At 53.2% G+C, this 26,982-nt stretch overlaps 2 protein-coding genes across 4 annotated transcripts in view; one reads left to right on the top strand and one right to left on the bottom strand.

Annotated features, from left to right (window-relative positions):
- The window catches only part of ANGPTL2 (angiopoietin like 2), a 36,146-nt gene extending 11,966 nt beyond the window's left edge, over window positions 1–24,180 (top strand). Inside the window, exons 2-5 of the mRNA XM_055541189.1 lie at window positions 1,403–2,268; window positions 17,883–18,076; window positions 19,735–20,005; window positions 22,462–24,180. Of these exons, the coding sequence (XP_055397164.1) occupies window positions 1,452–2,268; window positions 17,883–18,076; window positions 19,735–20,005; window positions 22,462–22,661 (1,482 nt within the window). The 5' untranslated portion in view covers window positions 1,403–1,451 and the 3' untranslated portion in view covers window positions 22,662–24,180. The remainder of the gene's footprint in view (window positions 1–1,402; window positions 2,269–17,882; window positions 18,077–19,734; window positions 20,006–22,461) is intronic.
- RALGPS1 (Ral GEF with PH domain and SH3 binding motif 1) overlaps window positions 1–26,982 on the bottom strand; it is a 295,892-nt gene that overhangs the window by 114,597 nt on the left and 154,313 nt on the right. The window lies entirely within an intron of this gene.

Genomic DNA, 26,982 nt, shown 5'->3' with positions numbered 1-26,982 from the left:
CCTTTGGTCTGGGAAGAGAGGCCCCTGGTGATCCTGTTCAGGACACTTGGAACCGAGGGGACAGGGCAGGCCTGATGGGAATGAGCTCAAGAGAGAACTTTTTGGAAATGGTGAGGGAGGGTGTGGGCAACTCTTCAGAGGGTTTTGCTAAAAAGGGGAGCAGAGAAATGGAACAGTAGCTGGAGAAGGGACATGAGGTCAAGAGAGGATTTTCTTTAAGCTGAAATAAATCATGATCATAGGGAAAAAGTGATCACGCCAGGGAGCTGGGGAAGAGCGGACGGAGCCACATCCTTGAGTGGGCAAAGGAGTGAGCTGCGTCCATCCGTCCACTCCCTCTTGGCCTGGCTTGCTCCTCCTCATCCCTCTGGGGTCAGCACGAAGGTCACTTTCTCAGGGAAGCTTTCCTGACCCCTCTGGCTAGGTCAGTTCTCCATTCTACCCTCCCATCACATTCACCACATCTGCCTCGTGGCACTCAGGGGCTCTGAGATGATGGGTAAGCCTGCTGAGGGCAGGGCTGGCTCTGTCCTGTTTGCAGCTGCATCTCCAGTAGCCAGCACACTCCCTGGCATACCCCAGGTGTTCCATGGATATCTGGGGAAGGAAAAAGTGGTCTAAGAACAGAATTGAAACCAATCTGGTGACACGTGTCTCTTTCCTGCTCCCACCTGGCTAAATCATGTTGTGATGATGGAGACAGTGGGGGTACTGCCTGTTGAAAATAGGTGCATTTAGCAGAGCTCAGTTGTCTGCTCTGCAGCTTGGCTAACACAGAGACTGAAGCTACATGACTGGACACATCTTTCCACTGACGTTGTCCACTATAAACCGAACACGTCCCATACCACATCTAGCGGATCATTCACTTAACAAACATTTGCAGACAGCTTCCTGAGTGCAGCATCCTGAGGATACAGGATGGAAACAGACATAGTGCTGGCCCTCAGGGAGCATGGATCCATGAAGAGATCACACAGAGTTCAGATTCATCTCATGCGTGATGGGTGTTACAAAGGGCACGTCCAGGGGGAGACTTAACAATCTGAGGCAGAGGAGGAGAGAGACAGGCCAAGCCTCCTCTGCCTCCCCTCCCAGCTTCAAGCTGCCTCCTATGGTTCTTGGGCTCCAGGCCAGGTGCTCGACAAGAGGGCCGTGGGCACTGGCTAGCCCCAGGAGTGGCAGGGTCTCGGCCTGCTGCCTTGCACATGCCCTGGTCCCCTCCCAAATCTTTTCCGCCTCTGCCAGGCCTCCTGTCCCCTCCTGCGGCTCCCAGAAGGGCTGCCTCCTGAAGCAGCGTTTTTGGAAACAGCTGCCCAACGAGAAGGCTGAGCTCATTTATGGCACTGGCCGCTGGCCGTGACGTAACCATTACTGAGTCTGCTCTTCTGTTTACTTTCAGGGTTTCGTAGGCTCTGCTCGCAAAGACGAACCCCTGGTGTGCAAGGACCATGAGGCCGCTGTGTGTGACGTGCTGGTGGCTGGGACTGCTGGCTGCCCTGGGAGCAGCGGCGAGCCAGAAGGATGGCTTGGAGGGCACCGAGGAGGGTTCACCTGGCGAGTTCGTCTACCTGAACAGGTACAAGCGGGCCGGCGAGTCCCCGGACAAGTGTACCTACACCTTCATCGTGCCCCAGCAGCGGGTCACGGGCGCCATCTGCGTCAACTCCAAGGAGCCCGAGGTGCTCCTGGAGAACAGGGTGCACAAGCAGGAGCTGGAGCTGCTCAACAACGAGCTGCTCAAGCAGAAGCGGCAGATCGAGACGCTGCAGCAGCTGGTGGAGGTGGACGGCGGTATCGTGAGCGAGGTGAAGCTGCTACGCAAGGAGAGCCGCAACATGAACTCACGGGTCACACAGCTCTACATGCAGCTCCTGCACGAGATCATCCGCAAGCGGGACAACGCGCTCGAGCTCTCGCAGCTGGAGAACCGCATCCTCAACCAGACGGCTGACATGCTGCAGCTGGCCAGCAAGTACAAGGACCTGGAGCACAAGTACCAGCATCTGGCCACGCTGGCCCACAACCAGTCTGAGATCATTGCCCAGCTGGAGGAGCACTGCCAGCGGGTGCCCGCCGCCCGGCCTGTGCCCCAGCCGCCCCCCGCCACCCCACCCCGCGTCTACCAGCCACCCCCCTACAACCGCATCATCAACCAGATCTCCACCAACGAGATCCAGAGCGACCAGAACCTGAAAGTGCTGCCGCCCCCTCTGCCCACCATGCCCACCCTCACCAGCCTCCCGTCCTCCACAGACAAGCCATCGGGTAAGTCCTTCCCGACGTTGCGGAGACCCGCAACATCTGGGCCTCGGAGCTGGGCACCGGGCCTCACTTGGCTGTGATGGCAAGCGGGGGAGGAATAGCGGTAAGCTGAAGCCGGGCCAAAGGCTGTGTAATCCCCCAGCAGTCCCTGGGGCCAAGCCGCTGGAGCCGGCAGGGTGAGAGGGTGGCTGCAGTCCTCAGATGGAAGCCCCAAGGTAGAACCAGGAAACGGAAGTGTCGGAAGACAGCAGATACTTTCTGGCTTCTGCTAGGAAAAACCCCAGGCCTGAGTTCTCTGGGCTGTGTGTGAGATGCTCTGTGCTACTAGATAGGATGGGTGCTCCTATGAGTGTTCGTAATGTGCCTGGCACAGAACTGGCATTCAGTGAATGTTGATGGAAGAAACAACAGACCAGAGGAAGAGAAAGTGTTATCACAGCAGAAGTAGGATGAACACGTGGTAGGGAGAGGCCTACTCCCCTCCCTAGGAAGAAGCACTTTCTAAAGCCCACACATTTCCTAGAGTCTGCTGCAGTCTAGAATTTTCAGTGATGATTCCACATACTCTTAAATACATGTTTCATCTTAAAATATGGTAATTCTCAGAATATCGTGATGGGGGAGGAATGGGGCTGTTGGTAGGTTCTGAAGCTTGACCCAGACACTGACGCTGGGCACTTTCGGTGTATGTTACCTCTTTAACCCCTGCGGCTCCTTATGGAAGGTTAACTGAGAGGATGGGTGACTTGCTCACGCTGGGTCTGAATTCAGGCTTTTCACTTTAAAGCTGGGGCTGACCCCTCTGTGCACTAGGACCCTGGGCATCTGCACCCCGGGCGGGGGGACCACGAGTCCAGCCCCCGGGGTTACTCATCCAGGACCTGTGAGTCTTCCAAATGGGCTGGTGGGTGAGGACTACATCCATCTTTGCAGAAAGTAACCACATATCTGCTTCAGTCAGTGACATTTATACCACTTCGTTATATAAGCAGGGAGATATTTTTACTGAAAATATCCTGTTTTACACTTATTTCACACTTCTGAAAATAACCACCAGTACTGGGAAGAGCAGCTTCTTGCTAATTCCAGAGAGGGACTGAACCTGAGTGCAGGAGGGTGGCCCATGCGAAAGACAAGGGTGGCATTGTCTGCAGGTCCGGGGCGGTGGAGTCGGTGTCAGGGGGATGTAGGAGCAAGGCATCTTACTCACAGCAAAGCCCTCTACTGGGTGTGCAGGTTGAGGACTTGTGTTCTGGAGCAGACTGACCTGGGTTCAAATTTTGGTTTTACCACTGATCAGCTCTGGGACATTAGGCAAGTCACTTTGCCCCCCAGAGCCTCAGTTTCCCCATCTGTTAATTGGCGATGGGTTTAAATAGTGCCTACCTGAGGATTAAATGAAATACTGCAAAACGTGGTTAGCAGAGTTCTGGGCCCATGGTAAGTTTCATTACATGGCAACTATGAGTTTCCTCTGATCTTGGTCTCTTTATCTTGAAACAGGAGATTGAAATTTATTAATAAAAGACAGTCTATATTTAGCTCTGCATTCTACAGCTGATGACTGGTTCATTTATTGTTTGTTGTTGTTCAGTTGCTAAGTCCGACTTTCCTGTGACCCCACAGATTGCAGCCTGCCAGGCTCCTCCGCCCATGGGATTTCCCAGGCAAGAATACTGGAGTGGGTTGCCATTTCCTTTTCCAGGGGATGTTCCCGACCCGGGGATCGAACCCACATCTCCCACATTGCAGGCAAATCCTTTACCACTGAGCCACCAGGAAGTTCCACCAGAGAGGGCAGAGTATGCTAATACACCTGATAGAACACGCAGAGGGTAAAACATGCCCATGGGCACCACATGAAGGCTCAGCTGAATACTGTAATTCTGACATGAGGCAAGCTGACCTCAATGTTTATGCAATAGACCTCCTCTAGCTTAAGCATCTCTGATTTCTGACTCAACCATCCCAAGACATTCCTGAGCTTGAACTAAGCTGGCAGATACACAGTGGAGGAACAAAGACCTAACTCTGCATCCAGGGTCTACCTTTTGCTAACTGTTCGCTCTTGAGAAAGTTACTTAACTCCGCTGAGCCTTATTTTTCTCCTCTGTAAAATGGGGACAAGAGTCATAACATCACAGGGTTGCTGTGGAAACTCAATGCAATCAGGCATATGATATACATCGTGTAGGGGCAGCCAACAACAGCTGAGTCCCTCCTCTTTGCCAGTCACAGTGCTGGACTGTGTGAAAATGACAGTCCTAACCTTCAGGAATTTAGTCTGGAGGGAGGTGGCAGATTCATGAATGCACTGGAACCCATCTGTGCTGTGTGCTGTGCTTAGTCACTCAGTCGTGTCCAACTCTTCGCAACCTCACGTCTGCTGCCTACCAGTTCTCAACTCCAAGATCAGCACCTCAGATCTTACAAGGGATTTCGCTGAGAGGGAGCACCTGCAAAGCCAACATTTCCAGAATGTTGTGAGAACTTCTGGGACCAACATAGCAGAGTACCTGAAATCAGGAATGCAGTGAGAACCATGGACTGTGCAGTCACCATGGTAGCACTACGGGGTGCTGGGTGACCACAGAGGGGCATATGAGGGCCTACAGCACTAGGTCTACAGTGGGGCATGACTGAGTCTGCCTGGAGTAGAAGGGACAAGTTGGACAGAGTTGGGGATGGCGGTGTTGCCTCCTGAAGGATCTGTAAGAGTTTACCAAGTGGACTCAGGAGTTGGGCAACTGAGTTACGAGTGGGTCCCCTGTGGAGATAAGTCCGTGCAAAGACCCAAGGGCCTGGCCCTATCCTAGGCCCCTCAAGTGGCCCAGCTCCACTGCTTCTTCACATGCATGATTCAGTCCAGACTGTGTGCATTCCAAGGCTCCTGGGTGTGACCAACCCCTTTTCCTCCCACTGAAGGAAGCCCACCAGCATGGAGGGAACAGCAGTGATTTTATCATGGAGATCATCGGAATGCACTATAATTAACTTTTTTTTTTTTTTTTTAATTTTTAAACCTGAAACACTGTATTAGTTTTGCCAAACATCAAAACGAATCCGCCACAGGTATAAGCAAAGCTCTCCCAAACGTTGGTACTGATTGTTGGTAACTGCTTTCTCGTGACTCATCTGACCACTGAGCTTTCCACATGAGGCACATCCCCCATCCTCCCCAGACTAAACACCTGGCTGCGGAAGCTGAAAGGGGAGGGCAGAGGCTGCAGGCCCTCCCCTTTCCTGGTGTTGGACCGGGCAGGAGGAAAAGGCAGAAGGTCTCTCCAGCCAATTGTCAGAGAGCTCCGAGCTGCCCATGCTGAGAGCTTGGAGCAGGGTCTGGTGTAGACGAAACTTCCCTCTTTGCTCTGGCCTGACAGTTCCTTAGGCCCAAGGACATCACACAGCCACAGACACCTCTGCAATTAAGCACTTCGGCACTTGCGCCCTGGCAGCTTCTAAATCTCTCATTCCACAGCCTCAGAGCCACCGCCTCTTCTTGTTGTCCCAGTCGCTCCGTCCGCAGCACGCCCCTCTCCGGGGGGCTGAGGCTGCCGTGGCCACTTATCTGACGCTGCACTAACCAGCTTGTTCCTGGCCAGACAGTAACAGGCTGGCCCCAGGCCAGACCCAGGCCGCTGAGAGCCTGAGTGATGAGGCCCAGGCAAGCTCTTGGCTTCCCTGGCGCCTCACTTGGGTTTTGTCTTGTCTCTCTCCGTCTGGCCAGACCTAAGGGCATTTCCATAAGGGTGACGTTTGTGACGAGACCTGGGCCAAATGGCCCTGCCTGTGGCCCTTTCCCCTGGTGGTGGGGGGCGGGGGAGTCCTATGGCCCTCTGCCAGGGGAGTCCTGGGGCGGCTGCCGCCCTCCCTCCTCTCCCCACCCAGCCACTCTTCCTCACACTCACGAGTCCCTGACCTCTTCCTCACCTGCATGCCCTGTGCATGCACGTCAGTCAGATCTGCACGCACGTCAGTCAGATCTGTATGCACGTCAGTCAGATCTGTTAAAGAGGAAGAAGGCTGCAGGGGTCACTCTCTAAAAGTCCCAGGAAAGGACAGCATGGAGCCTCGGCTCTGGCCTGCTCTCAAGGTGGTCCTGCGAGGCCGGGACATGACCCCTCAGCCCAGCCTGGGCACCGCCACACACACGCCAGCCCTCCTGCCACAGCGCCATCCTAGGTACCGAGAAGAAAAGAGTGTGTGGCCTCCAGCTGCCACAGGGAAGCTGTGTCTAAAATGCATCTTTAAAAATCAAAAGGAGTAGGCATTTCCAGCTGTTTTCTCTCCGGAGAAAAACATAATCAGCTTGGTTTGTTTTCTCAGTGGATAGAGAAGGGACCTTAAAATCATAAAATTTTGGAGCTTGTTAGGAGCTTCTCGGGTCCCCTGGCATAGCCTGCTTGTTCCGGAGTCTGTTGGTGACAGAGCCAACGCTAGTCCTGGGACTTGTAACTTCCAGGATATTAAGGTTCAGAGACATTAAGCAACTTAGGAAAGACTACACAGCCTTGGCTCAACCAAAGTTCAGACCCAAGTCTGTCTTAATGACTCTGGGATACTGGAAATTGCCATGGAAAGCCTGGGGGGAACTGGTGTGAACATCATTCTGTAGATGCTTGACTTGACCTCCAGTGCCAGCTACCTGGGACCTGACGCTCCATTGCAACTTCATGTACCGGGTTCCAGACAGCTCCCCATAAAAGATCAGCTAGATTTGTGAGGTCTGTTATTAGAACTCTCATGGTTCTGATAACAGAGACATCATCACTGTGAATATAGGATAAAGGAAGTAGACCTAAGCTAGCCTCATACTACAGAGTTTCTAAAACAACAGAGTTCTCCCGCAGAAAACACAATATGCACTTGACTCGCCATCAGTGGACCCAGCTGGAGCTGTCGATATCAAGTCTGGGCCAGTTTTCCGGGGTTACTTCTACTCAGCATTTTAATGCCTAGTCTGAAGTCCTGACTTCTTTAAATATGTTAACCCTAAATATATAAAATTCAGTAGCTATGATTTGTTCTTGGGGCCACAACAGGTGGCAATCACTCTGCTTCACAGAGAACACATAGAAATCACCCATCCCTCACAACGGATGTTCCCCAGCCATGGAGCCACAGACAACCCTAACAAGACTTTTCCTAGATGGATTTCTTATATATATATATAGAGAGAGAGAGAGAGACAAAGAGAGAGACAGAGAGAGAAAGGCCATTTTAACATCACCCTGCAGCATGTGGGATCTTTGTTCCCCAACCAGGGATCGAACCTGGGCATCTTGCATTGGAGGCATGGACTCTTAACCACTGAACCGCCAGGCAAGTCCCCTCCCTTTATATTTTATTTCCCCCTACGAGGCAGGAAATATGTACGTTTGGTTGTGGTCTAAAACAGAGAACGAGATCGATCACTCGTGCCTTCTATTCCTTCTGGAGGTCAAGCAATGGTCTCTCCAGTGAGGGCTGCTGGTCCCACACGTGCCGGAGGCCTGGTGGAGGGCTGGAGCGAGGCACTGTGAGGATGGTGAGGGTGTGGCTGCCCGGCATGTGGTCTTCAGAGGCACAGAGGCCACGGGAAAACCCAACTTGGCTCTCTTGCCTCCAGAGCCTGTGCTGTTTTGTTTCTAGAATGTTATTGTTAAACAACATTAAACTCCCAAATACATTAGTAACGACGTCATCCAGTGATATTTCAAAGAGCATTCTTTGCTAGCTTCTTCATAAACAGATGCCACTTGAGTTCGAGTGGGGTCATCTTCCTCCCAGCTTTGCTTTCTCTGCTCTCCTCCTGGGGCTTTCAAGGTGGCTCAGTGGTAAAGAATCTGCTTGCCAATGCAGGAGACGTGGGTTCGATCCCTGGGTTGGGAAGATCACTTGGCAAAGGGACTGACAACCTGCTCCAGTTTTCTTGCCTGGGAAATCCCATGGAGAGACGAGCCTGGCGGACTGCAGTCCATGGGGTCACAGAGAGTCAGACACGACTGAGCAATTGAGCACGTGTGCTCTCCTCCTGGGGTACCTTGGAGCACAGCACCATGGCAAGCTCTCCTCTGTTACTCAGGCATGTTCCAGGGAGGACATTCGGCTAAATCCTCAGGCGGTTTACAGCCCTGGGAGATAAACCATCAACTTGTTATTGTTACAAGTGGTGAGTTGGCATCCTTCGGCCTGGAAATCCCAAGTTTGGCACTTGGCAGAATGAATGTAATCTAGACAATCCTGGCGCTCAGAGCTCTCTGGCCAGCTCACCAGTCACAGGAAAGCATTGCTCTGGTGGATTTATGCGGTGGACTGCATTGTAACCCTGGGATGCTCCCCCAGAAAAAAAACGATAAAGGAGGCAGAATTAAGTCAGCATCATATTACAGTGTCTAAGGCAAGGCTGGCTAGGTTTGTTGAACGAAGTGGGTCGAGCACTGTTATAAAAGTCCCAGTGGTCTTGGTCAGCATCGAGGAAGGAAGGCAGACATTGAGACTGCCCCAGGGACGAGACTACCACCCCACCTCCCCTGCAGCACTTCAGATGCCCCTGCGATGACTCTGGAGGAAGAACACATTGGATCCTGGTCTTTCATCACAAGATGAGTCAATAAGCTGCAAGGCCTGGAATGCTTTTATGTCATTTTTTCAAATGAATAAGTGATTTTCCCAGAATAGATTTTTCTAATAATTTATGTTAAAATTACTGTACACACAGAGAGAAATTTTGCTAGGAAAGTTACAGTTTAACTGACAGATAAAATAGCTTTTAAAAAAAAAAAATTTCCAAATGTTGAAATCAAGCAATCTTAGGTGGCATGCTAGAGTAACATCCAAAAGAACAGAAAATCCAATCACCTGGCCCTAGTCATGTACATATGTGAGAGACGGGCCATAAAGAAAGCTGAGCATCTCGAATTGTGCTGGAGAAAACTCTTGAGAGTCTCTTGGACTGCAAGGAGATCGGACCAGTCCATCCTAAAGGAAATCAACCCTGAATATTCATTGGAAGGACTGATGCTGAAACTGAAGCTCCAATGCTGTGGCCACCTGCTGCCAAGAGCCCACTCACTGGATGAGACCCTGATGCTGGTAAAAACTGAAGGCAAAAGGAGAAGATGGGGACAGAGAAGGAAATGGTTAGATAGCATCACTGATTCAATGGGCATGAATCTGAGCAAACGCTGGGAGATAGGGAAGGATAGGGAAGCCTGGTGTGCTGCAGTGCATGGAGTCGCAACGAGTCAGACACGACTTGGCGACCGAATACCACCACCATCCTGAGGATGAAGTGCAGGCATCCTACTTTAGGCTGTCTAGGCTTCCCCAGAAAACAGGTTTCATTTCTCAAGGTTTGATCTGGATGTTAATTGTCCTCTGCTGTGGAGCGGTCCCTGTTACTGGATGGATTTATTATTACTGATTCTCAAACTGGAAAAAAAAAAAAACAGAATGAAGATGACAAAGGGAACACCGTCTTACGGTGGTGAGAAGACGGGAGGCAGGGAAAGGTGAGGGAGGCGAGAGGTGACTCTAGGCGCTAAACTGGGTCAGCACATGATCACTGCCCTGAGAAGGCAGTAGAAAGAACCAGGGCATGGAAGGCAGATGTGGAATCCCCACATCCTCCACTTCCCAGTCGTGGGACTGCTCCAAACCGGGCCTTGTGAGTCTAAAATAAGAGTGTGTAAAGCACCCAGCAAGTGAAAGGCTCTACATCCATGGCAGTCATCCTTCTGACTATATTCCAGTAAAGACAGACATTTAAGGCTCTATGGGAACCCCGAGGACTGAGTAGATCTTCCAGAGGTGGGGGCAGGCTTCCTGGAGGAGGGCTGAGGACCAGGCAGATAGCTCTCGGAACCACTGCCCCCATCGTCAAGAAACCAGGAAGATCAGGCTTGATGCTGAGCGGATGTCCTGTGCTCAGAAAGAGGAAAAGGATGAAGTACTAGAATTGCGTGCCTGTGGTCAAACCCCAGTGAAATTACACAGAAAAGTTTATGAAGAGGGGTGTGTGGCATTGGGAAAAGTGAAAGGTGATCAATGAAAGCAAACAAGGTTCTCTAGGGACAAGCCTGTAAACTGATTCCCTCTCTTGGGAAAGGTGAGCAGGGTGCCCAACCATAGGAACAGGGCGCCCAACCAGGGCCTGCGGGGTCATAGGCAGGGGTCTACAGAGCTTCTCCAAAAGGTGCCCTGAGAACGCTCTCATCGCTACAGCCAGAGGGTCCAGAGCTTCACCCCACCAGTCTGGGGAGCCTCAAGGAGCTGCTCTGAACCCAGAGAACCCCCCGCAGCCCCCCCTAATCTGACTTCTTTTCTTTTTGAAATCGATTTGAAGTCCCCATCTGTCCCCTGCCCAAGGGTACTGGTGGACACCCAGGAGTGGACAGTGTGCTTTTCAAAGTGTTCTCTGGGAAGCAGTGCTTCTTATCTGTCTATCCTGAGGTCAAACAGGCGAAATGGAATCCCTTCAGGCTCTTCCTGGGCCCTAGGGGCTCTTGTTAGGGGAGGTCTCAGAACGTACCAAGTGCACTGAAATACACCCACCTTGCACATCCAGTGTAACTTTTACTGTAAAAATTTTGAAAGGAAATTTTTTAATAATTTAGCATTTGAAAGTATTTGGCCAAGAGCAGCACAATTAATTTATAGTTGGCTCTGAGTTCTCGGCAAACATCAGGCATGTTGAGGAATTCTTGGGAAGTGAGAAAAAGCTAACCTACAAATTGTTTTCAAAAGTAGTAACATTTTTGAAGACTAAATTTAATGGACTTGACAAGATGTTACACTTTGTAGAAATTTAATTGTATGCTTATAAATTTGGACTTAGCCCTTTTTTTTTCCCCCCATATTTTAGAGTTAACACATTTTTTTAGGCCTGAAACGCTTTTCATAAGCTCCTGAAAAGTATGTCAGCCCCAGGGAGCGGGCTGTGTGTCCGAGGACTTAAAGGACCTGAATAGCAGGCACAAGCATCTGGACTCTTTCCCTAAAAGAACCAGAAACGATCCTCAGAGGGTCACCTCTGGGGCGGGTGCTGCAGGAGCTTGGCCAAGATGGCTTTGGGAATGTACCAGCTGTTCTGTGTTAGGTCATTGTTTGTGCTCTGGATCACCGAAAAGTGGTGACTGACGGAAAATATAAATGTTCACAACCAAAGTATGGTCTCCCCAGCTGTCTGCATGCGTGAGACTTGGGCAGCACCCTCTCTGCACATCCAGGTGTCAGCTCTCCGGCCTCACCTGGGACGCCAGACAGGTCCTGACACTGTGCGGGCACCGGACTCACACCTAAGCAGTCCACGTGTCCTGGCGCTCAGATGATTGATTTGAGTGGAATATTCCAGATCCAATTTCAACAACTAGTCATTTCTCCTGTTAGAAAACTGTTTTCAGAGAGTGGCCAAAAGACTTGGAGGCAGACCGTCTGTGAGAATAACAGGGACCCGCACATGGTTCTCACGTAAGAGCAGTGCTTCCTGGCGATGCCACAGAAGCCCCTCCCCAGGGCCCACCTATGGACTAAGACACCCCAGAACTTTCCCCTCAGGCCACGGGCTCCTCTGCGTGGGCTGAGGTGGCCCAGTCTGGAGACATGGGGTAGAGACGCCTGGCAGGCTGCGGGCCGGCAGCGTGGTCTAGGCCAGCTCACGGCCGGGAAGGGCTCTGCCCTCTCCCCAAGCCTCAGGGCACCACAGAGAAGAGCCATAGAGGTCTGAGGTCCACCCACGTCTCAGCTCCTGGCCTCGGCCGGTCAGCCTGCTCAGATCTTCACGGGCCGTGTTCCCCTGGTGGAGGGGTGACTGTGGCCTCAGCTGGTCGGCTGGTCAGATCTTCACAGGCTGTGTTTCCCTAGTGGACGGGTGACTGTGTTGAAAACTGATGCAGATGGTGAGCCCACTTCTCGACTGGGGCCTGGGTGGGCGAGTTGGGCTGAAGCTGGGCTGCCTCAGACCCACAGGGAGGACACTGGGACTAAAGTCACCTGGAGGTCCCGGCTGACTGCGGGCTAAAATCCAGCTTCACAGAGAGGCCCTGCCGTTGGGTGTGCTGAGCCCCAGATGGGCCAGTGCTTTGTGGCTCCTGGCTTCCTGGGAGGCGAGGAACCCCAGCGAGGAGGAAGGGAGTGGGAAGGCACTTAGGGCCCCAAACCTGAAGACCTCCAATGCTCGCCAGACCCTGGGACTTGGGGGCCCGAGACTTGTCTGTTCTATGCTCCCACGGCCAACATCCCTTCTCCCCGAGGCCCTCCTGACTCCAGGGCCCATGTGCCCTCCACTCCCTGTGCTGCTCCTCCAGGGAACCACGCAGACTCCGCTCAGCCACGGCACTTCTCTTCACGTGGAATGTTCTGGTCGCAGCTCCACTGAGAGTGTAAATATGGTCTTTATAGAGAGGAGGCTGGGGCGCTCCCTGCACTCAGAGCCTTGGTGCCGCCGAGTTAGTGTTGGCCTGGCACTCCGGGCAGGGCTGCCCTTTCAGAAGAAGTGCCAAGTGAAACACCGCTGGGCACTCTGCACTCTCTAAGGAGAGCCCCGCCCACCGCACACCAAAGATGCAGCTTCATTGACAAAAAAAGGTTTCCATTCTTCATCCCAATGCTTCTTTGTGGCCCTTGCCACTGAAATTCTGACTTTTACAATATGCCTTTACAGAAAACGTCTATCAGTAAATGAGCTTATGCTTAGTCTTGGGAATCAAAAAAGCAAATCCAATTGCTTGCTTGGGGTGGACAGCTCTAAAACTACCAGCTTTCAACTGTCAAAGGAAAGGAAACTCGAACCCTCTCTGGCAGCTGCCCTGGTCGGCCTTGTGCTGGGCACTGTCTTCCAGAGACCCTCAGAACAGTACAGTCTTTTCTCTCTGATTATAGAAGAGGAGGCAGAGGCTCAGTGAGGACCTGCTCAAAGTCACACAGTGAGGAGATGCGGCCACCAAGCTTTGAGCCAAGGGCTCCTGACTTCAAGTATGGGGTCCTGCCGCAGGCACACAGATTTCTGAGTCAAAGTCCGACGCCTCGCTGAGTCCTTCACCACGATGTCACGCATGTGCTCAGTTGCTCAGTCGTGTCCAACTCTGCGACCCCATGAACTGTAGCCCACCAGGCTCCTCTGTCCCTGGGGTTCTCCAGGCAAGAACACTGGAGTGGGAGCCACATCCTCCTCCAGACACCACGCACACGTACCAGTTACAGGTTTCTCATCAGAGGCAGGTGTCTTGACTCTGTCATTTTAATGCAGCTGCATGACAATCTCCCTGCTGCTGTCTTCTGCTACTTTATCATTTTATTGCTACCAACATTTCAATGCCAAGTATTTTCCCGACTAATTTTCATCCACCATTTAATTTACTGACCCTTGCCCTGGCGCCTTTAAAAAGAAAAGGGAATGTGTTTGAATGCAGGAGCTCTTCTAGAGCTCTGCAGGGGTGTCTGAGGAATCACTGTTTGGAATGGGAGGTCCACACTCAGGATGGGAGGTCCTCAGGGTCATGTGAAGTGCAGCACGCAGGGGACACATGGAGATCTATTTTAGTAACAGCAGAAAATACTAAACATGTCTACACTATTTCACAGTTACCCCATGACTTTAGAAAGCATGCCATACCTACAAGACTTAAAGGAAAGAATTGCTACGTTTGCCTTTTTTTAAAGAAGAGGAGGTGGTCCAGTGGTTAAGAATCCACCTGCCAATGCAGGGGACACAGGTTCGATCCCTTGTCCGGGAAGATTCCACATTCCATGGAGCAACTAAGCCTGTGCACCACAACCATTAAGCCCTCGCACCCTAGAGCCTATGCTCCGAATCAAGAGAAGCCGCCTCAGTGAGAAGCCGGAGCACCGCAACTAGAGAGCAGCACCTGCTCGCCACAACCAGAGAAGAGCCCGAACGCAGCAAGGGAGGCCCAGTGTGGCCACAAACAAATGAATAAACACAAATCTAATGGTAAAAATAAATCAACAAAGAACATTTTAAAAAAGAAAAGGAAGGCTGATATGTCATAAGAAACACTGAAACAGTTAAAATAAAACAGACAAAGGACACCAAAACGTAAGCACAGAAGAAAAATCAAGAAAGATTTTAAAAGGCACAACACTTTGACAAAGAACTGTAAGTTCTTATTTTCTTAGCCTGGCTGCGGGGCAACGATTAAGATAAGTGTAGGACACGACTGAAGCGACTTAGCACCAGCAGCAGGAACACAGCGAGAACTCAGCCAGGCCCCTGCCCTGCAGTCCAATCTGCTCAAGGAGCAGGAAGAGGACTTTAGGATGTGGGCTCTGGACACCACCCGAGTGCAGGTACCGCACCTTCCCCCTACCGGCCACGTGACCTCAGGAGTGTCACCCAAGGTCCCATGCTCTAGTGTCTTCATCTGTGGAAGGGGGAGCCCACCTGGCAGGTGTATCAGGAAGATCTCATGTATGAATGCATGGATGGGGCACGTAGTGAATACCCAGCAGTGGTGGCTAGTAGAAATATTTTAGTATTACTTTCACTCCAGTCAAGCCTCTCTTGGCTCCAAGGTTTTACAATCTGGGGTTTGGAGGTTCATTTACCTTCTAATTATCAGCAGAATTGTGTGTCTTTCTGGATAGAGGATCTGGAGAATCCTCCAAATGTTTAAAAGGACCGGTGGCCCCAAAACATTTAAAAACATGTGCCTCTTAAAAAAAAAAAACGGCCTTTTGGAGAAATGTCAAAGGCAAAGCTGGAACCGCTCCTGGAACCCAGATAGGTAGCGCAGGTGGGAGCCACGAGGCTGACTGCCCCCACCCCCTGGGCCTCAAAGACTCTCCCCGCGTGGCACCCCCGCCTTCCCAGCTGGCCTCTCAGCCTGAGGATCCATGGGACCCGCTGCAGCTCTGCAGGGAGAGGAAGAGGCCCGGCTGCTCGTCTTCCGTGGGTGCTGTTCTGCAGGCTGCTGGACCTTCTGTCACCTGCTTTCTCGTCCAGCAGGCTCTCTTGCGCGTCTGACTCGGTGTTGAGCTGGGAGGCCTCCCACCCCTGCTCCGAGCTCCGCTCTCCGCTCCAGCTGCCGGGGACAGACTCCCATTCTCTGCCTGGGTCCCCGGGGCTGGGGGCTGAACACAACCCATTTTTTCTTTTTCTCCGTCATGAATGTTCTTTCTGGAGGTGTGGGCTCCCCTTCTCGGGATGGAAGAGGCACAGGCAAAGAAGGAGGTAGCTGTTTGTGTTGTATCTGCTACAGGGCGGGTGCTTGGAACCAAGAGGGCTGGCCGGCGGGTAAATGGGTGAGCAGCCGCTCCCTGGAGGATGCAGGGAGGGGGTCAGCAGTCAGTGGTGAGTGCCCACCTTTCTTCTCGGTGCTGCTTCTCAGCACAGAGTGAAAAAGGCAGCCCGTGCCCTGCCATCAGGTTCCAGGTGGGGATGCTCACGCAGGAAAGGCCCACCTGAGGGGTCAGAGACCACACCCAACCTCATCCTGCTTAACCATCACAGAGGACTAATCCAGCCCCATCACTGCCAGGAGGAAAAGCTACTTACACCTGCTGCCTGTGCCTGTCCACCCTCCTCCCCATGCGCAGAAAGGACTGGATCCACGGGAACGCAGGTCGAGAGAAGGCTTCCACCACCCAGCACAGGACCTGCCGGGCCCAGGACTCAACATTAACAGTTGCTGAACAAACAAACGCACAAATGCAACGAGACGGAGTTTCCTTAGGACTTTTGGTCTGGACCACTCTCAGTTTAGGACTGCTTTGAAGACAAGTTGAAGCTGTGTGTGGTGATATTATTTAAAAATACACAGCTCAGTGGCTAGGTCCTGAAAACTATCTGAAGTTTCCTCAGATCAGTTAGGATGCATCCAGTTTACTTGGCTCCTAGTGACTTGGGTTCGTGCCCTCTTGCGGACAGGACTAACGTTCAAGCATGGGAAACCACGGCAAGGGGTGGGGGAGGGGTGAAAGACCTCGCACAGTGACCCCGCCTACTCTGACCCAGCTGCCCAAGCTCAGGGAAGTCACAGGTCACAGAACCCCTCTGGTCTCAGTTTCAGAAAAGCCATGTATTGGGATGGGCTGGACACCATCCTTAAAGCTCAAGGACCTTGAAATGTGAGCTCTGAGTACTTTGGTCCTTGGTGAGCTTGCTCTAGAATATACTGACAGAGCTAAACAGAAATGTTTTTGTTGTTGCTCAGTCGCTGAGTCGTGTCGGACTCTTTGTGACCCCATGGACTGCAACACGGTAGGCTTCCCCTGTCCTTCACAGTCTCCCGGAGTTTGGTCCATTGAGTTGGTGATACTATCCAACCATTTCATCCTCTGCTACCCCCTTTTCCTCCTGCCCTCAATCTTCCCCAGAAAGAATGTGAACGTGAAAGTCGCTCAGTCGTGTCTGACTCTTTGCAACCCCATGGACTATACAGTTCTTGGACTTCTCTAAGCCAGAATACTGGAGTGGGTAGCCCTTCCCTTCTCCAGGAGATCTTCCCAACCCAGGGGTCGAACCCAGGTCTCCCGCATTGCAGGTGGATTCTTTACCAGCTGAGCCACAGGGAAGCCCAAGAATACTGGAGTGGGTAGCCTATCCCTTTTCCAGGGGATCTTCCCGACCCAGGAATCGAACTGGGGTCTCCTACATTGCAGGCAGATTCTTTACCAACTGCGCTATCAGGGAAGCCCAATCTTTCTCAGAATCAGGGTCTTTTTCAAAGAGTTGGCTCTTCTCATCAGGTAGCCAAAGTATTGGAGCTTCAGCATCAGTCCTTCCAATGTTTCCCTGGTGGCTCAGATGGTAAAAGAATCTGCCTTCAATGCAGGAGACCTGGGTTCAATCCCTGGGTTGGGAAGATCTCCTGGAGAAAGAACGATAACCCACCCCAGTATTCATGCCTGGGAAATTCTATGGAGAGAGGAGCCTGAGGGGCTACAGTCCATGGGGTCGCAAAGAGTCAGACACAACTGAGCAATGAACAAAAACTTAAGTCCCCTCAAAATATCTGGAGGCCACTGTCTGAATCCCACAAATGTCCCAAAATTTCTGGCTACAGGTTCTGGGCACCACTGGGGCCCCTGTGACCCAACAGAAGCTCACTTACTAAAAACTGCAGCAACTGTCCCCAAGCACCGTCCCTGGGAAGGCTGGTGTGGAGTCAGCCAGGCCAGGAAGGGCAGCAAGCCAGGCTCCCTGGCCAGGCGGAGCCCCACAAGGTGCTGACAGACGCTGCTGCCCCTCAGCAGGCTCACATATCCTTTTGCCAATAAAACAACTTAGAAAAATCACTCCCGGAATTGCACACAAATATCCCAGCCATCCATACAGTTCCATGAGGTAAACATAAGCTGCCTCTACAGAAGGGCAAAACAGAGGGCTTGGCAAGTAAGGAAGCTCGGCCAACCACACCGTGTGGGAGTCAGGGGTGAAAGTGTGCCCAGAACCCAAGTGTCTGGACCCCCAAGTCCTGGGTTCTTGTCTTTACATCACATTACTTCTCAAACTCACAAACCCAAAGCAGGCTCTGCAGGCCTGTGGCTTCCAGCCAGAGCCCGGCCCGAGGCTGTGCTGCTCCGGGTGCAGCCGGCAGTGGTGGGGGGAGGGGAGGACGCGACTCGGGGGCCAGGTGACAGGGCAGTCCATGACGCATGCACACCTGTGTCCCCAGGCCCATGGAGAGACTGCCTGCAGGCCCTGGAAGATGGCCACGACACCAGCTCCATCTACCTGGTGAAGCCAGAGAACACCAACCGCCTCATGCAGGTGTGGTGCGACCAGAGACATGATCCCGGGGGCTGGACGGTCATCCAGAGGCGCCTGGACGGCTCGGTCAACTTCTTCCGGAACTGGGAGACATATAAGGTGAGGACATCCCCCCCCCCGACACACACACAGAGCGCCAGGGCCCTTGGAGGGAGCCAGGTGCTGCCCATGAGGCCTGTGTGGCCCCGAGGAAGGAGGAACCTGACAGAGCCACCAGATGGGGAGGATCAGCTGCTCCTCCCCTGCCCCACCAACAACAGCAGCGGGGTACAGAGTGAGGGGTCCAGACCACGAAAGCTCCACGGATGGGGTGGGAACTTAGAACCCAATCCTGATGTGGGGAGCACTGTGGTCCCGGCTAGGGCTCCCAGGGGAAGACCTGCCCTCAAAGCCCAGAAAGGGCAGGGCCTGAGGCTCCAGGGCCCTGGGAGGATCTCCCACATGGCCCGCTGTAGGGAACTGCAGAGATACTGGGTCGTAACCCCAGGGTTCAGCCTCGGGGCTCCCAATTCCCAGGGAGCTGAGCGCTCCTCCTTCTGGAGGAGAGGCTGAGGGCTCCGCCCACTCCTGGCTTCCTCCTCTGAACAAAGAGGCCGATGGAGGACACCCCCGCAGACAGGTGCTTCTGTTCATCACCTCCTTACTCTCAGGTCAGCCCCAGTGGGGAGAGGCTGGCCTGGACCCAGTTTAGGGATGAAACGTCTGCTCAGACAGGAGCAGGCAGAGCAGTGAAACACAGCGAGGTACAGCCTCGATGCCCGCACGCCGACCAGCACCAGGACCACGGCACCCACACTAGGCTCCGCGGGCCCCACTCCTGCCCTGCTTGTCCTCCAACCCGCCTCCTGACTAGCCTGTGCCCTTTGCTTCCTCCTCTTTCTCCACTGCCTCCTAGCTGAGAGGTTCTTGAAGACTCACTTCCCTAACTCCTTCCACCTCCTTTCCACGTTCCCTTCCTTGGAGCAGTCGGCACAGGGGTACATCTGGGCTCTTGGCTCAAGCCCCGGCTCACGTGCTCTGTGACTCTGGGCCTCTCTGGGCCTCAGTCCACCCACTCTAGGGAGGACACTGAGTGTACCCCGCTCACAGAGCTGCCGTGAGGATTAAGAAAATAACCTATGAAACGTTCTGAAAAGTGCCAGCACATCATTAAGTGCTCACTGAACACTAGCTATTATTATCATTAACAAATTCAGCTATTTCCAAGACTTCAAGTGGCCACCACTTGGCCGATGACTCTCAAAACTATATGGAAAAACGGTAATATATCCACTGGATTCTAGACCTAGGAGGGATCATGCCTTTGTCAGAGCTCACACCTGTGCCTTAGTTTACAAGAGACCCTTACACACAGCCCCTCCCCAGAGAAAGGATCAGAAACTCAGAGAAAGTAAGGGAATTGCCCAGGGAACTCTTGTTGCAAGCCTACTGTGTGCTAGGCTCTCAATTTACCAGGTTACGTGTGTCCCTATAGCAACCCTGCAGGATGGGTAATGAAGAGGAACCCGTGTTCACACGCTGCCTAGCACGAGACAGGCGCTCTGTCAGTGGTCTTGAGTGATGCCTGACTGAGGCTGGGAACATGCAGACTCATCAAGTGACAGCCAGGTGGGGAAAGCAAGGGATTATACGCAGGCCTGCCTTCTGCTCTGCCTGCTTCCAAGACCCTGCATCCGGCACTGAGCAGCCGACAGCTGGGCCCAGCTGGCTGAGCACACTGCGTGTTCCTCACTAATGCTTTCCCGCATTTACCCCAGCAAGGGTTTGGGAACATTGACGGCGAGTACTGGCTGGGCCTGGAGAACATTTACTGGCTGACGAACCAAGGCAACTACAAGCTGCTGGTGACCATGGAGGACTGGTCTGGCCGCAAGGTCTTTGCAGAGTATGCCAGCTTCCGCCTGGAGCCTGAGAGCGAGTATTACAAGCTGCGGCTGGGGCGCTACCATGGTAACGCTGGCGACTCCTTCACCTGGCACAACGGCAAGCAGTTCACCACCCTGGACAGAGACCACGATGTCTACACAGGTAGGAGCAGTGGGGTCACTGGCAGGTGAAGGGCCGGGGAAAGGGATCAATCAAAGCACAGCCTCTGACTCCCGGGCCTGAGAACAGGACCACCCCAGGGCCCAGCTGCCCAACTCTGTTCCCATCCCCTGAAGGTCTACTCCTCTGCCCTCTGCCCACAGATCCCCTTCGCAATGCTGGGTCAGCGTGGCCTTTACGGAAAGGGGAAGGTCCAGAGGTCCCCGAATGACACACTGGAGGGCCACTCTGGGCCAAGCTGGACATTGCGCTGGGCTGTGCACCGCGTCACTCCCTGCCTGAGCACCGGAGTCGGGGCCACACAGCCTGTGGACAGGGCTGCCCCACCTCCTACGGGCATGCCTCCCCATTCCTCTGGGCCTGTTTCCACATCTGGAAATGAGGACATACCTACCAGGCAGGGGATGAGAAAGGGGTGAGAAGGTGAGAATGTGCCTTCAGTGCTCTGCCTGGGATTTGGGAGACTTGGGCTCTGAGCGGGGACAGTCTCTCAGGCACTCTGTTAGTGCAGCACTGTGGGGAGCTACTGAGAGGAAACGGGGCAGGAGGGACGAATCCACCTGCCCAAGAGTGCAGACCTCAGGGCCAGATCTTTAGTAAATAAAAAGCAAGAGAGAAAACAAAAAACTGTGAGAAGCACACACAGCCCGGCCCCGGGGCTAGACATCAAATCCCTGTGTGCATCTCAAGCCTCCACCTCAGCTCCTGGGGACGAGGGGCCCTGCGCCCTTTTCAGGTGGCAGAATTCATGGCTCCTCTGCAAGGGGCTGAGCCCCCCTTCAGGCCGAGGCTATCTATTCTCGTGGGCGAACCTGGCCCCTTAGTCCCAGGCTACAGGCTACTCCCCGCTTTGAGGACACTAGTGGTAAAGAATCTGCCTGCCAATGCAGGAGACTCAAGAGACGCGGGTTCGACCCCTGGGTCGGGAAGATCCCCTGGAGGAGGAAATGGCAACCCACTCCAGTATTCTTGCCTGGGAAAATCCCACGGACAGAGGATCCTGGCGGGCTACAATCCAGGGGGTCGCAAAGAGTTGTTCACGACTGAGTGACTGAGCCCCAGGAACTCCCTGCTCTTCAGAAAAGCCCGGCTGCCTCCCCCACCCCAGGAGGGTCCCCACCCCAGGTCCCCAGGCGGCAGACTGGAACATGCCCACACCTCCACCTACTCCCTGGAGCCGAGCTGACCCTGCCACAGGGGCCCCCAGGAGGCGGCGTGTCTGCTGAGACCGGGGTTGCCCAGGCTTCAGGAAGATATAACCCTCTGAGCTGGTCGGACACCGGGGACAGAAGGCTGGCTTACAGCCATTATGGGGAGTAGCAGAAGGCTGCTCTGCGACCCCAACCGTCAGGCCCATCCGGCAGCAGCGTCACTGGACGCGAGGCAGTGAGTTCCCCGTCCCTGGAGGCGTGTGGGGCAAGCTTAGGAGGGGCGTCCGCTGGCTGAGGGAAGGCTTGGCTGTGGCATGCCCAGGGCCCTGCCCTCTGAATCCGACACAACCACTCGGAGTCTGTGACCTGGAGTCGTAGCCCAAAGGAGCCGGGGAGAACTCTGGGAAGACCTGGGCTGCCGGGGCTCTGGGCGCCTGGCGCTGGGACTCCTCTCCGCGTTCTGCCTCAGCCAGCCTGCTCCCTCCTCACCTCACCCCACGGCGGCTTCTGGAGCGGAGCCGCCAGCCCCGCTGGGTCACAAAACCCACAAACCTGGTAAGGCAGCCAGTCCCCTGAGTGGGGTGCCCCCCGGGCCTGACAGTGCAGTCCCCACTCCTGGGAAGGGCGATGCCCCTGCGTGCCCACTTGTGCCCTGCCCTCACTTTTACTGGTGTTCTGAACTGCTTGTCCTTGGCAGCACAATCCAGCATGATATGAGGGTGCCAGAAACTTTATGAAATTATCTTGCTTTTGTGGAAAAAAAAAAAAATTTGGCTGGATGACAGGCTAGGGAGGAATAATGGAACATTTCATCTTAAACACTTCCTTTGTCACTCTTGAAAGACTCTTGATCTAATAGTTTCAATGAAAAAGGAATTCCTAAGAAAAAATCTTTGGCTCTCCACCGGCCCACTTTGGGTGATTTCCGTTTCCTGCACAAACCCGGGGTGTGGAGCCCTCCCCGGTGCTTGCTCCACAGCTAGCCCTGGGCTAGTACTCGGCCTCCTTCAGCTCCCAGGTGGGTCCTACCTACCTTGTGCGGGGCATCGCCTCATCCTTCTTTTACAAGGAGTGTTCGAGGGCTCACCAAGGTTAGGTTGCTCACCCAAGATCACAGAGCCCCAGTCAGAGGGATGGTCTGAGCAGGTCTGAGGCCCCGTGGCCTCTCTGGCATCCTTGTTCCAAATGCCCCCCAGTGGGCAGGGGTCCCTCGGAAGCCCCCCAAGAGCAAACAGCGGACACAGGTCAAACCTCCTCCCTGATCTTCTCGCTCTTTCTCTCCTGCAGGCAACTGCGCCCACTACCAGAAGGGCGGCTGGTGGTATAACGCCTGTGCCCACTCCAACCTCAATGGGGTCTGGTACCGCGGGGGCCACTACCGGAGCCGCTACCAGGACGGGGTCTACTGGGCTGAGTTCCGTGGAGGCTCCTACTCGCTCAAGAAGGTGGTGATGATGATCCGGCCCAACCCCAACACCTTCCACTAGGCTGGCCCCCCTCAAGACCGTGAGGACCAGGACGCTGGACTCTGATTCCCCGAGTCACCGCAGCAGATAAATGTGACCGATTTCTGTCCCTACTACTCCTCTCCACCTCGGACAGCCCTTCGTGTTTCCAGACAGGACAGGACTGCACACAAGTCTTTCCTTAAGTAAATTAAGTCCCTACAATAAAAACACACCTGCAAAGTACCTTCGTAATATACACGTGTGTGAGCCGACCTCGTGCACCTGTGTGTATGCCGCGTATATATGCGTTTAGATATATAGCCATGCCATATATCTAGATACATATATATAGGTTTGCCGTATATACTGAAACACGTGTGTGTTCAACTCTCAGATGCTGAGGGCTGCTCACGACAGCTCTGTTCTTAGGAGAAGAGCACTTCGTTCGTGTTGTGTTTCTTGAGTCTGAGGGCGCATCGCGGACCATTTCGCTCCAGTTCCAACAGCAGGGCTTGGTGTGCCCGTGCCTGGCCGCTCCGAGGGCCGGCCACAGTGCTACCCTCTCACACCGGGCTTCCCAACCTGCTTGCTTAAGATCCTCTTTGGCACCTAACCCAGTTTCAGAATACCCTCCCCTCTCTATTTCTAGCCTTCTCCTCGTTCTCAGGACAGTTCGCCACCTCCCCAGCCAGCCAGCCGCCCACCCGCCCGTGCATTCACTCGCCCCGTTCACTAAGTGCCTTTTGCACTCCAGTCCCAGCCGCTCGAGTTCCAGGCACCTTTCCTGTTCTCCTCTCCTCGCCGACTTACTCCTCACCTTTTCTGTCCCCCTGTTCTTTCTTCCCAGGCAAGATTCCCTAGCTTCTCAGTAGGAAACAGTCTGGACTCCACGTGGTCAGGAAAGGGAAAGTCAGGCCCCAAAGCTTGCTCTCGACCACACGGACAATGGTTAATTTCAGTCTCGTACCTTCCAGTCACAATTAGCCTACCTGTCATTTTAACCTCCGCAGAAGTAACAGCCTACCTTGCCAGAAGATGCTCAACTGAAGAGAAAGCATCATCCAATTGCTGGGGGCCCCAAACAGCTACAGACCAAAGGTGCCATGGTCTCAGGCCAACTGGCGTCCACATCTTGTCTCCAGACTACACTTCCCCAGAGACCAGGCGCCTCAAAAACGAGAACTGGCCACTTGCCGTGAGTTACTGAATAACCAGGGGCCACGGAGCCTTCGGTCAGCACGTTGCTGGCCCTGAAGCATCAGGCTCGGTACTGCTGGGACTCTTGCCAAGCAGGGAGTGAGGGATGAACAAGAAGGTGAGACCCTCCTGGAGGGTGCATGGGTCAGGGCGGGCGGGTGAGACGGTGGAACGTTTGGTACTGTTTGCGTCCGGCTGTGTGCCTATTACCTCAGCAGTCTCACAAGTGTACCATGTAGCACGTTTTGTGTATATAAAAGGGAGGGTTTTTTTTTTTTTAATATATTCTCAGATTATCCTTGTAATAACACATCTGCAATAAAAGCCATCTGTGCTATTTGGATGTATCTATATTGTGCGTTATTGTTTTAGAAAGCCTTCCTGGGGCCTCCGACACCACAGCCTCTTTGAGTAACACCAGGAAGAGATTCATCCACTGAAATCTATTAAATGACACTCCACTCTCCCTATCCCTGGTTGCCACCCACGCCCTCAGGAGTCCCATGACAGAACCTCAGGCCACGAAGGCTCTCTGGAGTCCCGCCTCCTTAAGTCCAGTTGTATTCTGGATGTCTCTGATGGATACAGGCAGTGCAGTCAACCCCTAAAACACCCTTCCCCAGATCTGGTCCCATTTCATCAAATGGCACCATCTACTTAAGTGCTCTGGGCTTCTCTAGTGGCTCAGATGGTAAAGAATGTGCCTGCAAGGTGGGAGACCTGGGTTCGATCCCTGGGTTGGGAAGATCCCCTGGAGAAGGGAATGGCTACCCACTCCAGTATTCTTGTCTGGAGAATTCCCAGGATGGAGGAGCCTGGAAGGCTACAGTCCATGGGATTGCAAAGAGTCAGACACAACTGAGCAGGCACACCTACTCAACTGCTCGGGCCAGAAGCAAGGACTCCTGCCTCTCCCTGGCCATGGTCCACCATCCCTCCGCGCAAGGCCTCTTCTCTGCCTTGGTATAGGCCTTCCTCCCCTCTCCCCTTGACTGAGGCTCCCCACCAGACCAGGAGCCCTGTGCCTTCGCCTTCCTCGTTCCAATATGACTTCCACACAAGCTGCCAGAACCACCTTTGGTGGACAGGGAAGGCGTTTCTGGGCACGACAGGAAACCCCAAAACCATAAAGGAAAAGACAAGGGATAGGACTAAAGAAAATACCATATTTTTTTGCCCCCTGACAAACAAAGCAAAATAAAACATGACCAAGATTGAAAAGCAAATACTAAATGAGAGAAAAATTTAGGATTGACATTCATGCTGTGCCAAGAACTCTTTCAAATTATGAAGAAAGATATAAACACTGTTACAGAAAACTTGGTGAAGCACACAAACGCAGTGAAAGACTCACAAGTGGCCAGTAGACAAGAAAAGAGGCCAACCTCAGTAATCACCAGAGAGCTACATTAAATCAAGCAGAGACCATCACATGGCGCCTGGCGGACTGGCAAAGATGACAAAAGGCCAGTCTCCACGTTGACAAGGGAATAGAGAGGAAACACGTACTCCGTGTACTCTGGATGGAAGCATAAACTGATTCAATACTTCTGAAGAGCAGTCTGGCAATGTATATATCAACATTTGAAAGGCACTTAAACCTTTGGACTCACCAATCTCTCTTCGTGATAACCAAGCAATGGTGCCACACGAGAGCCTTTTCTGGCAGAGCGGTCGTGTGGAGAGACTGATGCTTACTGAAGCTTACTGAGTGCTGGGAACTGGACTTGTGTCCACGTATGCGACCTCACAGCAGCCTGTGAAGGAGGGACTATTGTTCTCACTCCACAGTAGGGGAGCAAGTGGGGCTTGCAGCCAAAGTGCTGGTAAAAATGCACCTGCAGGATTATTCCAGAAGGTTCTGGGTGTCAGGCTCTAAGGAAAGAGTTCTCAACTCCCTTCTCCCAAACCCCCAGTCAGTGGCGGGGGTCACAGTGGAATCTGGACACTACCAAGGCTCCTCAACTTTGGCCCAGACCATGCCCACCCCACCCTTGGATACCTGGAGTGGAGTGTGTGGCACGCAAGGATAGAAGATAGAGGAAGACAGAGCCTAACCTAACCTGTCATTGGTTGTCTGTACAAACCCCGGAGCTGCGAGCTCGGGAAAGGGGGATGAGGGGTAGCAACTTTTTTTCTCAACTGGCTGGGAATCAAACGAAAGCAGGGCATGACACCACCGTTCTCCAAGCCCCACTCACCCCAATACCCAAAGCTGTTGTTGTTGTCATTCAGTCGCTAAGTCATGTCCCACTCTCTGCAACCCCATGGACTGCAGCACGCCAGGCCTCCCTGACCCTCACCATCTCTCAGAGTTCACCCAAGTTCCTGTCCGTTGAATCAGTGATGCCATCCGACCATCTCACCAAGCCCCACCCACCCTGATACCTAAAACTGAGTCTTGGTTAAATCATATCCCAGCTACATGGAAGGAGAGGAAGGAATAAGCGCACTACAGACTAGAAAATCCACTCTCCCTGGGGTAAAATGGTGGAAGGTGAGCAGTTTGCCAAACCAACAGCATCAAAGAAGAGAACAGCGAGAGGAAAGGGCGGTGCTCAGAGCACAGCTTCTGGTGCCCCAGGAGTCACTCCCCGGCCAACTTGCAGCCCATCAGCACTCGGCCCAACCAAACCCACATCCACACCCCTCTTCCTCCCTCAGCCCGCCCAGGGACTTCTAAGGGGACAGTCACAGGGCTCCTCCTACTACTAAGGACTCCATGGTGAGCAGATCCACAGACAGACCCAAGAGGAAGTCAGTGAAACACTGGTGGATGGAGGGCACCCGCCTCCTGGACTCCTGCGGGGAACATGGCGGGAAGACAGAGAGTGACGCTGAATGGCACCCCTCCCCTGAACCAAGCGGATCTGAGCCAAGACTGAAAACAGAAACCTTTGAACTACTGCAAACATGGGGCAGGAGTCCACGACGCTCATAATCCACAGGTGCTGTGTGGGAACTCAAGGGTCCCCTGATCTCCCAGGAGCACCTCATCCGTTGTATATGGTCTGGGAAAGACTCTCAGTTGCAGTAAGGGAAAGCTAGAGAGCTGGATTAAACAGAAAAGGGAACATTTTTTAAGTGCAACAAAATGTTAAACAGCCACTTTTTCTGCCTCAGTTTTACCTGAGGCTCGAAAGGCTAAGGACAAAATAATAGC

Source organism: Bubalus kerabau, chromosome 11 (assembly GCF_029407905.1).
Source record: "Bubalus kerabau isolate K-KA32 ecotype Philippines breed swamp buffalo chromosome 11, PCC_UOA_SB_1v2, whole genome shotgun sequence".
In the NCBI taxonomy this organism is placed as follows: Eukaryota; Metazoa; Chordata; class Mammalia; order Artiodactyla; family Bovidae; genus Bubalus; species Bubalus kerabau.
Note: the sequence above shows the minus strand (reverse complement) of the source record. Positions and strands in the feature narration are given on the sequence as shown.